Here is a 14,244-nt window from a genome sequence, read left to right as displayed (position 1 = left end):
AGAGGTCTGTCCCTCCTCATGCAGAAGAACCTAGCAGGGGTGTCTAATCTTTTATCTTCCCTGGGCCACACATAAGATACACTAACACTAACAATAGCTGATGAGCTAGAAAAAAGTCTGTGCATACGTCTCCTAATGTTTAAGAAAGTCTACAAATTTGTGTTGGGCCACATTCAAAGCCAGCCTGGGCTGCAAGTGGCACACAGACCATGGGTTGGACAAGCTTGAAAGCATAAGCCAAATGCCATGGCCATCCACATTAGCATAAATGGCTCCTCCCACAGAGTTTCCACATGCTTCCATGGTCCCTATGAACAGGAGATTTGACACCAGGATGAAAGAGCATGGGGTTTCAGAGTGCTTCTCCCAGGAGGGAAAGACCCACCCACATACCATAGGGCTGGAAGGAATACCTACAGGCGCAAGGTCTGGGTGTATCTGTGGTGTCCACCAGAGACAAGGGAATGGAGACAGTCTTAAATTCTAAAATGCTGGGGGCAAACGTGTGTGCACACATGCTGCACCTTCGCCTGAGTGGGCAAGGCCGACATCAACTTTCTCTAACCAGGCAGGCAGCCTCTGGGCTCAAGGACTGTAAACAAACCCAGTCTGTCTGGTGTGCTGGGGATTCTGCTTATCCAACATTGTGGGTCCCAGATGGCCTGGGCCACCACGCACCATCACAAAGGAGCAGTTGTCAGCACACATTTCTGAGGTAGGAACAGGCAACTCTACAGGCATCCTCACTTTAGTTCATCTGAATCAGCAGCTCTTGCTTTGCCCAAGCTGATTTGTTTACTAGCACACAAGAATACCTCCCTTGGATCATCCTGGGGAGAGGCAAGGAGGAGGCGGTGAGGAAAATGCCAGGTGGGTGGTGGCAGCTGAGGGCTCAGGGAGAGGAGAGAAAAGGGTTGCCCGGGCGGCGGTGGCCCTCAAGCCTGTAAATCCAGCACTTTGGGAGGCGAACGGGCGATCACGAGGTCAGGGAGATCGAGGACCATCCTGGCTAACACGGTGAACGTCTCTTACTAAAAAAACAAAAAACTAGGCCGGGCCAGAGGATGGGCCGCGGCACCTGCTAGTTCCCAGCCTACTCAAGGAGGGCTGAGGCAGGAGAATGCGTGTGAAACCCCGGGGAGTGCGGGCCTTGCAGTGAGCTGAGATCCGGCCACCTGCCTCCAGCCTGGGCGACGAGCGAAGACTCCGTCTCAAAAAAAAAAAAAAAAAAAAAGAATCACTGTGGTCACCCAAAAGTTCTTTTCTATAATACAAAGTTAACACCTCCGCATTCTGGTCCAGACTTTATAAGCCCAGCACATCCCTAACTCCATACACATTCTTCTATTAGCAATGGCTTACATGTGTTGAGGTAGGTGACTCACAGTTACTCATACTTAAGCCCCACAACAAACTACAAAGAAACAACCCTTTTTACAGAAGAGAAAGCTAAGGCTCAGAAAGATGTAGCACCTGGCTAAAGGTCCACACTGTAGCAAGTGACACAGCTGAACTTCCAACACCAACCACTCCAACTTCAAGGCCAAGGAGTCTGCTCCACCACACTGGGCTATCCCGAGAAACCACATAAGCAAGCTGAGCTTTTCTCTTTTTAAAAAAAAATCTGAGTGATGGTTAGAAAACAGCTGGCTCCTGAGCCCAAGAGTGGCAAGAAAAGACCAAACTGAAGCCTCTATCTCAGGCACAGGAGGCAAGCCTTGAATTAGATCTCAGAAGCAAGCTGACCCACAGACAGAAACCCTGGAGGAGCTAGCAATCACCACAGGCCCCTGCCCAGGCTCCTCAGCCCTTGCCCTCAAGCAGGTGGCAACCAGTTGAGGAGGTTTGCGGATCTCTCTCTTGCAGACAGAAAAACATATGTACAACTACGTAAAGTTACATGTGTCATCCCCAGACTGGAGTTCCTACGGAAAGAGCCCTGCCTGGACTTGCAGCCAGAACTGCCGGGACCCACACCTGTCTCTAGTGCTCACTGCTGTGTGACCTTGGAGCACTCACTTAACCCCTTTGAACCTTAATTTCTTTATCTAGGGAGGCCATCCCTGCAGCAATCCCAATTTCCAGGGGTGACTAGGAAGGTGAAAATAGATGACTGACACTGCAGCAGGGCAGGCTGAGGTGCCGCGGGCACAGCACACAGGTACTGGGGAGCTGACTTTGGAATCTGAGTGCTGGAGACTGGCCACTCTCGTCTGAAAGACAGGCAGCAAGGCCAGGCAGAAATCGCCCTTCAAATCTCTCACACACCCAGATGTCTCCACAGGCTCAGCCTGACAAGGATGACATCCAACACCTAGAGTAGATTCATTCCTCTATAACCCCTCTCCACCCAAACACATACCCTCTGAAAAGGGGACCAAGTGATATTTTTGTATTTCTGTAATTTAGCAATTAAAGTTTCCTTGTATGCCAGTCGAGGTGGCTCACACCTGTAATCCCAACACTTTGGGAGGCTGAGTTGGGAGGATCACTTGAGCCCAGGAGTTTAAGACCAGCCTGGGCAACAAAGTGAGACTGTGTCTCTACAAGAAATAAAAAAAATTAGCTGGGTGTGGTGGTGCATGCCTGTAGTCCCAGCTGCTCTGGAGGCTGAGGCGGGAGGATTGCTTGAGCCCAGGAGTCTGAGGCTGCAGTGAGCTATGAGCCTGCATGATAGAGTGAGACCCAGTCTCAAAATAAATAAATAAATAAAAATTTTTTGAGACAGGGTCTTACTTTGTCGCACAGGCTGGAGTGCAGTGGTGCAACCTTGGCTCACTGCAGCCTTGGGCTCCTGGACTCAAGGGATCTTCTGCTCTCAGCCTCCCGAGTAGCTGGGACTGCAGGCATGTGCCACCACACCCAGCTAATTTAAAATAAAAAAAATTTTTTTTTTTGAGATGGAGTTTCACTCTTGTTGCCCAGGCTGGAGTGCAGTGGCACAATCTCAGTTCACCGCAACCTCCGCCTCCCAGGTTCAAGCGATTCTCCTGCCTCAGCCTCCTGAGTAGCTGGGGTTATAGGCATGCGCCACCACCCCCAGCTAATTTTGTATTTTTAGTAGAGACGGGGTTTCTCCATGTTGGTCAGGCTGGTCTTGAACTCCTGACCTCAGGTGATCCGCCCGCCTCAGCCTCCTAAAGTGCTGAGAATACAGGTGTGAGTCACTGCGCCTGGCCTAATTTTTAAAATTTTTTGGAGAGACAGAGTCTCGCTTTGTTGCCCAGGCTGATCTTGAACTCCTAGGCTCCAGTGATCCTCTTGCCTTAGCCTCCCAAAGTGCTGGGATTACAGGTGCGAGTCACTGTGCCCAGTCAATGAAGTACAACTTCTGGCTAGACGTCTTCTCATCAGAAAAACTTAATAAAGAAACCTGAAAACAAAAAGAGAAAACTGACCACATATAAGATGGGGAAATGGCTTTCTTTTTCGGTTGAATTCTGCAACTATCATAACCTTCAGAAGTTTTAAAAGAAAGCCTTCATTTAAGGACAACCCCTTCATTTTAAGTCCCAGACATTCACAGAATGATTTTCTAATGCTTTTTCTCATGGTACCCTTGTAATAAAGCTGTGAGGTAGGAAAAGCAGGAATCCCCTCCATTTTACGTATATAAAAACAAAGGCCCTGCCCAGGTCCTATGTCAGGTGTGGCAGAGCCAAGTCCCGGGACAGGTGTCCTGAGCCCAAACCAAATGCTCTTTGCAATCTAGAGGGCTCACAGGGACCAGGAAGGAGACTCACAATGATCACTCTCTGCCCAGAGCAGGAGACATTTGGAATCCTGATGCTGACTTGGCCCCTATTGGGGAAGTGTGTGCTACTCCAGGAGGCACGCATTGGCGGGGACGGAGGGAGGCAGGACAGCGGGAGAAGAGAGGAGGTGAGCCCCAGTGAGTGTACCTGCAGTGGTGGGCTCGGTCGGGCTTGATGCTGCAGCATTTGGGACACTTGTACACCACCTGCCCGGGCTTCAACTGTAAACTCTCGATGAATTCTTTAGTGGCATTTCCTTTGGGCACTGCCCCCTGTAGGAAAGATGAAAGGTATCAGGGTTGGGCTGGGGGTTCTATCAGCTCTAACATTCTACAGTGGGGATAATTATTTGAAAGCAGCAACCACACACACACACGGACAGGACACTTTGATACCAACAACATGTGGACTCTGTGTTCAGAATTATGCCAACATTAAGGAATATTTATTGACCAAAAATTTTTCTGAGGAAATGCCATTAGGCCACATTGATTCTTTGATTTCTTTTCTTCCTTTCTTTTTCTTTTTCTTTTTTTTTTGAGACAGAGTCTTGCTCTGTCACCCAGGCTGGAGTGCAGTGTCACTCGGTTCACTGCAACCTCTGCCTCCCAGGTTCAAGCGATTCTCCTGCCTCAGCCTCTCGAGTAGCTGGGATTACAGGTCCAGCCACCACGCCCAGCTGATTTTTTGTATTTTTAGTAGAGATGGGGTTTCACCACGTTGGCCAGGATGGTCTCAATCTCCTGACCCTGTGATCTGCCTGCCTCGGCCTCCCAAAGTGCTGGGATTACAGGCACAAGCCACCGCACCTGGCCAACTCTTTGACTAATTTTCTACACTAAACAGTGACATTGTTCCTGATTACTTTATATTTTCATTTTGCTGAAATTATTTTCATTGAATCCGTTCTCTCCTATATAACAGTGAGGATTTGGCTCACTGACTATTTTTTGGTGTATATTAAATTTCCTGGTAACAGCTTCTCCCTTTCTAAGTTTCATTGGTGGGCATCATGTCTAACAGTTTTCCCAGATCAAAACTTGCAGCTCCACATGTTAATGGGTTGTTTGCTGGGATTAAGTTTTATTTTATTTTTACCAGTGGTATTGTTATGAATAATTGGTAATCTATATTTGGTTCTTAGTGAATTCACAAGCAACTGGGAGCCACTGCCCTCAGGTATTTGACTTGCTGTCTGGCCAGAGCTGCTCTCTGATTTGCTCTTCCATCTATGGAGTATGCTTGTGAATACTTAGTGCTCTTTAGAGCCAATGGCAGAGCCAAAATGCCGTAAGATTCTGCTCTGGCTGTGCACCCATCCAAACAGAAGGAAAGCAGGCAGTGCACAGGCCTAAGTAGGGTCTTAATAACCAACCTTCACCAAGAGCCTGCTTGGTACTGAGCCCTGTGCTCTCACGCTCACTGTTATGGACTCAGGAATCAAATGAGGTCCCTGCTTCCGAGGCTTACAGTGTTTTGGAGGCTGACAAATGATTCTAGTAAAAGGGGTTACATGCTGTGGAAGATATTTGTGTTGAGGGAGCACAGAGGAGCCAGCAGCCAATTACCCAGGGGAATCAGAGGAGTTTTAAGTAGTGATGTTCAAGTGTTGTCTCAAGGAATATACAGAGGCGTGCTATTTGCTAGGTAGACCTGTGGGAGAAAAGGGATTCCAGCAGAGAAGGGCATGAGTAAAGGCAAAGAGGTGAGGGTGAGCATGGCATATCTGGGAGACAGGGAGAATATCAGTGTGCCGAGCCATGTGTATGCAGCGTCAGCAGGGAGGCTGGACTGATGGGCCCGGGCCAGCCCATGTGGTGCGCTGAATGCCAGGTTGGGATGGGATTTTTCTTTATAGGTAGCCTAGAGCCATCAGGTAACATTGGTGCTTCAGGAAGAGACCTCAGTTGCCTGTGTTATGTGGATCAGATAAGAAGAGGGAGAGATGAAAATTCCAGACACCACATAGGAGGTTACTGTTGATGGTCCAGTAAGAAAAAACTGAATTACGAGGATGGAGGGGGAGAAGTGGAGAGGAAATTCTGAGATCTGAATCTACAAATGATGGTAGGGAACCAACTTGTTATTGGGTGGTAGAGAGGGTAAAGAAAAGGGAGGAGATGAGCCCCAGTAAGGTTTCCATTTTTAGCAGCTGGTAAGTGGTGGCATGCTAAAGCCATTAAGAGAGCTAACGCCATTAAGAAGGAAGTTCTGAGAAGAGCTGACCAGTTCAGTTAGGGTATGCTGAGTCTGAAGTGCCTGAGGGACACCCAGGAAGGTGGCTGGGAATATCGGTCCAAGAAGTAAGAAAGAAGATCAGCCAGTGGCATAGCACAAGGGGTTAGAGCTGGCTTGGAAGTCCCCTGGCTTTGCTTTAAATCTGAGCTCTACATTTGTGAGTGGTGTGCCCACTGACAGGTGGGCCTGTCTATGCCTTAGTTTCCTAATCAGTGAGGCGGGACTCATCTAATTCCCAGCAGTACTGAGAAGGTTAAACTAGACATGGACAACTTGCAGAAAGGGCTCAGATGATACTGCCACAGATAAAGTGCTCAGTATATGGTGGTCTGTTTTCTGGGTCTGGTGTCGGCACCAATGCTGCAGCTTAAAAAAAATACAGATGCCTAGACTCTAATGCAGCACTACTATAAAAATAAATGACCAGGGGGTATGGTCCAGACATCTGCAATTTTTACACTCCCCAGCAGAGTCTTCTACTCTATGGCCAGGGTTGAGAGCTACTGTGCTAGACTAGCAACTCCATGCTTGGGTCTACCTTGATCAGCACCAGATGCCGTGGGCTGGTACACAGTATGAACACAAAGTGAAAGGTAAAAGATCCAGCAGCCAGCAAAGGGGTGAAAGAATTAGTGACGGCAGGGAGCCAAGGATGTGCCATCCTGGGAACTCTGCCTGCTTGGCCGAGCTCCCAAACAAGAACCACACCTGACACAAGGTCAAGCCACAGCTATGGCATTGGACTGGGGCCCTCACTCTTCCTGCCATGGCCCCTGTGTCAGGTCTACTTCAGAGAAAGCTCCACTCCTCAGTGGGCACCCATGAGATACCACAATCAGGGAAGTCAGTGCAACATCAGAAGAACAGAAACTAAGACGGTCCCCACATCCTGCATGGGCCCAGAGTGAGAGTATGGTTTATCAGGGTGGGCAAACTGGAGTTTCAGATAGAGCACCCCTGGTTTTCCCAGAGTGGGACTGATGGATTATAACAGGCCAAGTGAGGGGTTCCCAGGGCAGAAGTGATGAAGACTGGGTGTCAGAACCTCTCCTATAAAAGAATTCTGGGAAGGGAAGAGCCACTGAAGAAATGGAAAAATCTTTAAGTGCTGGAAATGGAAGGGAGCTGTGGTTCTGTCTTTTACTAAGAAAATGACTCACAGTGGATTAAGATTCCAGCTAAGAAAACTGCAGAGATAAATCAACCAACAACTCTCTCCTGAAGGTCTACACCACGCTGAACACTGTGGGAAGTACAAAGAAGTGATGGGAGCCCAGGCCTCAAGCAGCTGGTGGGTGGACAGGTGCAGACACAGTGAGGCTGCTGAGGCTGAGCACCTAGTGAAAGGCATGGCCACCAATGCATCAGGAGCTAAGGGGAGGCAGGACTGAGAGTGGGGATCCTAGGAAGGCCAGGAGGATCCTGGTGGATACTAAGCAGGAGACAGGTACCTGTGAGGAAAATCAGTTCAAGCACAGACCCAGAGGTGGGCCTACAGATCTCCTGTCATCTCTGCTCTTCACGTGGCTCTTCCCTGGGTCCCAGCCCTTCCCCTGCTAGGCCTCTGCTTCTCCTGCCTCATGAGGACCTATTCACTCCTGAGATGGGCAGCACCTGGCTGACCTGTCATTCAGAGCAATGACACGCTTCCCCACTGAGGATGAGGAGCCAAAGGCTCACAAGGAGCAGGAGACAAGGAGGTGGTGAAAGTCCAAAGGACCACTTGTCCACATGCAAGCGTACCTCAGTGCTATAGGCTCAGACTAAGAGTGGGGTGGAGATGAGGTCCTTTATTTTCTTTCAACTCTCTAAAGTGTTTCATTACTTTTTTTTAAGTTAAAAAAAGTAGAAAAAAAATCTGGTCTGCAAAATGTAGTCAGATGTCAGAAAAGCCTATGACAAAGTTTAAAAGCAAACACATTTTGGTGGGCAAGGACCACATGGTATAGTTTTAGACATTAAATATGCCATAAAAATACAAAACTATTGACACAGGAAACATCTATAACAGATTATATATATACACACATACATATGAATGAGAAAAAAGAAAAAAAATGTGTGGTGGTACATGTTTGTAATCCTAGCTACTTGGGAGGCCAAGGTGGGAGGATAACTTGAGGCCAAGAGTTTGCAACAGCCTAGGCAACATAGTGAGACCCTATGTAGAAGGATCACAGGGTACTTTTAATTTTCTTGACTATATTTATTAAATGTTCTATTAGAAACATGTGGCTTTTGCAAAAAGGAAACCATCCATTAAAAACAAGCAAAAAAACAAAAACAAAAAAACAAAAAAACCAAACAACCTTAAGGAGGAGCCATCCAAAGTAGGAATATGATCAACTTTCCTGAGGCTTGTAACCAAAATGTCATTATTGACTCACCTTGAAACATCCAACGGGCCACCAGTGAGGCACTGGTGAGGCGCCAGGCTCTGGAAGGTTTCATGAAGGCGAGGCAGAGCCCAGACCACATGGCATGAGTGGATTTCCAAGAGGGCCTGGGAAGGGCACTGGTCCAGGCAGAGGACAGGGTCTCAAGCCCAAAAGGCCTTATTTTTCATTCTCTCTCTTTTCTTTCTTTTCTTTTTTTTGAAATAGGGTCTTGCTCTGTTGCCCAGGCTGGAGTGCAGTGGCATGATCTCGGCTCACTGCATCTCTGACCTTCCAGGCTCAGGTGATCCTCCCACCTCAGCCTCCCAGGTAGCTGGAAATACTGGCACGAGCTACTATGTCCAGCTAATTAAAAAAAATTTTTTTAGAGACAGGGTCTCAGTATGTTGCCCAGGCTGGTCTTGAACTCCTGGACTCAAGTGATGCTCCTGCCTTGGCCTTCTGAATTGTTGGGATTACAGGGGTGTGAGCCATTGCCCCCAGCTGTGTTCTCTTTCATGTAAAATGTAATTGAGTTTGGGCAACTGTGTGACTTTTTGTGGATACTAAAACCAGAAAACCACGACTAGAAGTTATTGTTATGTGTATAAGAGAAAAAGTGCAAAGGGACATGCTTTCCCCCAAGGAGATGAAGCAAGGAGGCTTGAGTTTTCCTAAATTATGGCCCAGGTGGTTTTTTTGTTTAGTCCCACTTTTTAAGAAGGTCCCAGCCACTGGAATGTACTGTAAGCCCTAGGGGACCCTGTATAAAAGACTGCAAGAGGAAACCTCTAACCCATAAAAGGCAATCAGAGCTCTCATTTGGTATTCTCATTATAGCCTATAATTCCAGACCATGAGTACAGACATCATTCGGCAGCTCAGCCTTTCCAAACATGTGCCCCACAATGTGACTCTATTTGCATAAATCTCACAAACATGTGCCCCACAATGTGACTCTATTTGCATAAATCTCACAAAAGGCCTATCTCCATCCAGGAGGGCCCCACCCATCCAACCACCTGAGCCCATCTCTCAGAGCCAGAGAGCAGCTGGGCCAGCCCCCGAGACTGAGGAGTCTGATGCATACACTTTCCAGTCTCTGCCTCAGGCAACTTTTTGTTTCATTCTTTTTTAAAATGCGTATCAAGCTCTTTTGGGCTCATCTCCACAAATTTCAGAACTAATAACAATTAGTTCATTGTAAGGAACTTTGTTCTTTACAATCCTGGACAGAAGGCAGGGGGTTGGAAGGCCTGAGACATTTTTGTCACTGCTGTCATGCTTGCATTACTGAGAAATGCTTATCCCCTACCCCACATTCTTACACACTCCACAGGGATGTCTTGAAGCTTCCACATTGCTGCAAGCCTAGCAGGTCAAAATGCACTGACTTTATCTCCCTCATTTCCAAAGTAATATTTGTTCATAGTTTTAAGAAAGAAAATACAGATGAAAAAAAAATGGAAAAGGAAAAATTCACTCTGATTTGATCACCCAAGACAAGCACTACCAACATTCTGAAACATATTCTTAAAGTCTTTTCTCTTCATACTAAGGTAAAAACACTTTTACAAATCTATAGGCCCATAAAAAGCAGATCATATAGCTTCCAAAATATATATTTGGCCCCACAGTGGAACCAATTTAAATCTGGTTTAAAATAAGTGTGTAGAAGCTGTTAAAACTTTTCTGTTCTAGTCATGGCAGAACTTCTTCCACATTCTCTGCACAGACCTCTGAGTTTTCAGTGCAGAAGGAACATAATGGTACTTGTATGTGCACCTGTGTGTATTTAGGGGTGGGGTAGGGTGTGATGTGCCTCCATCAGCCATTCCCCTTAGTAGGTAGCCCAAACTTCTAGTATCTTCCTTGACCCCTGCCCACTTCCTTTTCTATTTTGGAGAAAATTGAGGCTGCTAGAGTTAAATCCTTCTCATATTCATCATCTCACTGCCTCACTGTCCCTGGATTCATGGGTACCCACTGTCTTGGAAGATGAGGCTCAAGTCAATCCTGTCCCTCAGGGACCCCATATCATTACCTCCAAGCTTTCTCCTTGTGTTCTTAGCAGGCTCTGAGCTCTCCCTGCCCCTTCATAGCTAAGCTGCTTGAAGCCTTGTGCACGTGATGTCTCTGCTGACCTCTCCCTTACTCTTCAGTGTACCTGTCCCCTCCATACCAGGGAACTGTTCCCACCAGGTCACTGAGCAACTCACTGTGGCCAAATCCAAAAGTCAATTCTTAGCCCTCGTCTTCCTTGGGTTCTCCTCACTGTCCTCCTCCCTGTCTGTGGGGCTGTGCCTCTCCCCTCGTCTAGGAATCCCGCCCATCCAGGCTACTGGTGTTCCTCAGGGTTCAGGGTTTCAACCCAAGACTCATTCCTTCCCTGCTCGTTCTGCACTCTCTCCTGAACAATCTTTAACTCTATTTCCATCATCACTCAGTGATGATGCTCCAATCAAAAGTTCCAACTCAGACCTCTTGAATCTGTGGATCTCTCTATTTGGCTGTCCCAAAGGCACTATGTACAGCTAAAATGGAACCTGCTGCTTCCTCCCCAAACTGTTCCCTCAAGTCTCCCTTTCCTGGCCCATGGCATATCCATGTACCTTGTCACCTGGGGTAGAAATCCAGTAGTCACCACCAGTTCCTCTAATCCTCTTCCCCACATCCCATTCACTCCACCAGGTTAATTCTGCCTCAGACTGTGCCTTGAATCCCATGCTCTCCCCTCCATGCCACCGTCATGCCTTAGTTCAGCCCATCATCACCTGCCCCAGACTATTAGAGCATCTCCCAGGTCTTGCTGACTCTAGTCTCTCCCTCAAATCCTGCAGCCCACTTCTATCCTTTCTCCCCACTAATTTCCAGAGTAAACTTTCTTAAATGGAAATGTGATCACATTATTCCCCTGGCCTAAAACCTTCACTGGCTCCCTAGGTACCATGGACCAGAGTGCGAGCTCCTGGGCAGGGCTCATGAGGCCACCATATCTCAACCCTGGACTACCAATCCAGTGCCACCTCTCTCCGTAGACCATCCCTCCCTGTGGTCTATTTGGAGTTTCCCAAAGGCAACATTCTCTCTAAGTTTTCCTTTCTACCCTCAGGGGCTCCATTTTAGCACCAACCCAACCATCACCTGCTCCAACTTGCCAGGTACCTCCTTGCTTCTAGCACCCAAATTAAAATGCACCCAGGGATCGCCTTCTTTGCTACTTCCTCATGGCCCCAAGCCACACCCAAGGCAGAACCCATTACTTAGCCTTTGTGCTACCACAGCTTGTATGTATAGTATGGCACACATTCTCTCTCCGACATGACAGGACACTCCTGGAGGACAAGACGTCTGTCAACTTGTAGCTCAGCAAACTGCTTAGGGCCTGGCACGAAGAATGTATTCAATAAACTCAAGCTGAATGATGATACATTTATCGAGCACTTATAGGCCAGGCATAGTTCCAAATGCTTTGTGACAAAACTGTATTTTGTTAGTTACTTCTGACAATAAACCTTTGAGGTAGAGACTATGGTATTCCCCATTTTATACATGAGGTAACTAAGGCAGGGAAGTCAAGCATCTTCCCAAGGTAACATAGCTAGTAAGTGGGAGAAGTAGGGTTCTGACCCAGGCAATCCAAGTCTAGAACCTATGTCACTATCAGAAGACAAACATATCATTACCAGGTATATCTGTTAAGTGACTTGGAAAAGACTTTTTTTTAATTGCCTGATGTCACAATATCACTCTACCACCAACAACTACCTCAGCACACTAGTATTAAGATTGAAACAGGCCTAGGATACTAAGGCTGTTTCAATAAGTATCTAGGATAATATGATAATATAAAAAGAAACAATGGAAAGTAGTGGAGACAGGTTCTAAAGAAATGCCAATAATTTCAAGGACTCAACATTCCATCCATTTCAAGCTACAAGAATGAAAACCTGCTTAAATTGTTTCAGGGCCATGGGATCAAAGCTTGTGCACACCCACCAGTCTGGGTAAAAACTCCCTCTAACAGCTCTCCCAGGAGCATGGTAACCAACCCAGGCCCGCATCACTGGCCATGTGTCTCCTCCACAGAAAAGTAAAAGGTAGCTAGTTGGTCCCCAAATGGGCTGCTTTCCTCTCTCTGGAACCAGAAAGCTTTTCCTGTTGGGATTTATAAGTTGCTCAGGGGCAGGGGTGAGAAGTTGCCTGGCATGAGGGAGAATGCAGTACGATACTCCAATGGACCCTCAGGCAAGTCCCCTAACCTGATGCAGTGAATGTGCCAATACCTCTGGGCAAGATGGGCAAGGTCCTTCTCTGGCTGCACCGAGCACCTGGCCTGCTATTCCTCCTCTATGTTCCCACATACATCATGCTGCCATGCTACCCTTCCAGGAAATACTTGCCACCTGGGCTCTGAATACAGCACATGCTCTGTAAGGCTGCCAAAAAAGACTCCAGAAGGGAATACCAATTGCACGTTTGAAGTGAGCCCCAATATTTCCACTCAATGACTTTTGGCAGCTGAAATGAAAATCAGTGGCCAGTAGTGGTCTGAGATAGTCATGGAGGTCTGTTTATAGCAAGGTGTTCACAGAGTAGGATTCAAGAGGGGTTGGGGTAGGGGAGCAGGCAGAGACGAATTTTCTTTTCCTTAATAATGTGGTTAAACTGACTATAAATCCAGTCATGTACATCATGATGTTTCAGTCAACAACAAGTCCCTCAAGATTATAATACCATGTTTTTACTGTACCATTTCTATGTTTAGATATACAAATATTATTGTGTTACAGTTGCCCACAGTCAGTATTCAGTACAGTAACACGTTGCATGGGTTTGTAGCCTAGGAACAAGAGGCTATTCGATACAGCGTAGGTGTGCAGCAGGCTGTACCATCTAGGTTTGTGTAAGTACAGTCTATGATGTTTGCACAATGATCAAATTGCCTAACAATGCATTTCTCAGAACTTATCCCCATCATTAAGTGATGCATGACTGTATATTCCTCCTTTTCTCAAATCTCAGATTTGAAATAATTTATGAAGTTAATAAACGATAAGATCCAAAAAAGGAGGGGCAAAAATATGCTGATCATAAGGGTTTATACAATCACTGTGATTGTGTAACACTTGGCTTTGAGCTTCCTGGCAGCCGGGACAAAAAGAAACAATCTCCATCTGTCAGGTTTAAGCATCTTCTGGGAGACAGACATTGCCTCAGAAATAAGGAAGCCCCTCAGGATTCCTAAGGGAGCTCACAGAATGAGGAATTTGGAAAAGAAAAGGTGGTAAAACTGAGAAATGAGGAAAAGAGAGAGAGGGGTACTAAGATAAGGGTTTCTGAGTCCAGTTTGTCTTCAAGAGGCTGCCTCCGCAGGGCACGTGGAGCCATTCTAGACTTGTAAACATCTGAAGTGTTTCCGGAACACAGAAAGCTCCCATGATGACATTACGCAACCTCAGAGTGGGCAAGGAGAAGTTGTCAGGAGACCAAACGTCAGCCTGACTTGTGCTCCTGCCCACACCCATGCCGCCTCCAGGCCAGTCTGCCCGCCAAGTGAGGCGCCTGCCCTGCTCCTCTATTTGTCCTCTTCCCTCTGTTTAAAGACCTGTCCCTTTTGCCCTGTTTCTCAAATGGCTGTCTCACTTCCAAGGGGGCTGTTTACACATCTGTGAGTCATTTCCCACTTCCCTTTTCTTTTCAAGCTCTATGTGGACCTATCTACTGCTACACTGGAGTAAATCACTGATAAATGGTCCAGAAGGCTGTGGTGGTTGGAATTGTTCAGATGTTACACTTAGAATAATTATTTCAAAGCTGAAAGCAGTAAAGTTACTGCTTGAGGGAGAACATAAGGTGTTTAATATATATATATA

At 46.9% G+C, this 14,244-nt stretch overlaps 1 protein-coding gene across 18 annotated transcripts in view; it reads right to left on the bottom strand.

The window, feature by feature from the left end:
* The window catches only part of ZDHHC3 (zDHHC palmitoyltransferase 3), a 64,430-nt gene that overhangs the window by 26,707 nt on the left and 23,479 nt on the right, over nucleotides 1–14,244 (bottom strand). For all 18 annotated transcript variants that reach the window (XR_001886409.1, XR_001886410.1, XR_001886408.1 and 15 more), the window contains one exon: nucleotides 3,903–4,027. Coding sequence is in view for 14 of the 18 variants with exons in the window: in XM_017876266.1 (XP_017731755.1) it covers nucleotides 3,903–4,027 (125 nt within the window). In the remaining 4 variants the exon portion in view is untranslated. The remainder of the gene's footprint in view (nucleotides 1–3,902; nucleotides 4,028–14,244) is intronic.

The sequence above is a fragment of the Rhinopithecus bieti genome, unplaced genomic scaffold (genome assembly GCF_001698545.2).
Source record: "Rhinopithecus bieti isolate Rb0 unplaced genomic scaffold, ASM169854v2 scaffold_9581, whole genome shotgun sequence".
In the NCBI taxonomy this organism is placed as follows: Eukaryota; Metazoa; Chordata; class Mammalia; order Primates; family Cercopithecidae; genus Rhinopithecus; species Rhinopithecus bieti.
Note: the sequence above shows the minus strand (reverse complement) of the source record. Positions and strands in the feature narration are given on the sequence as shown.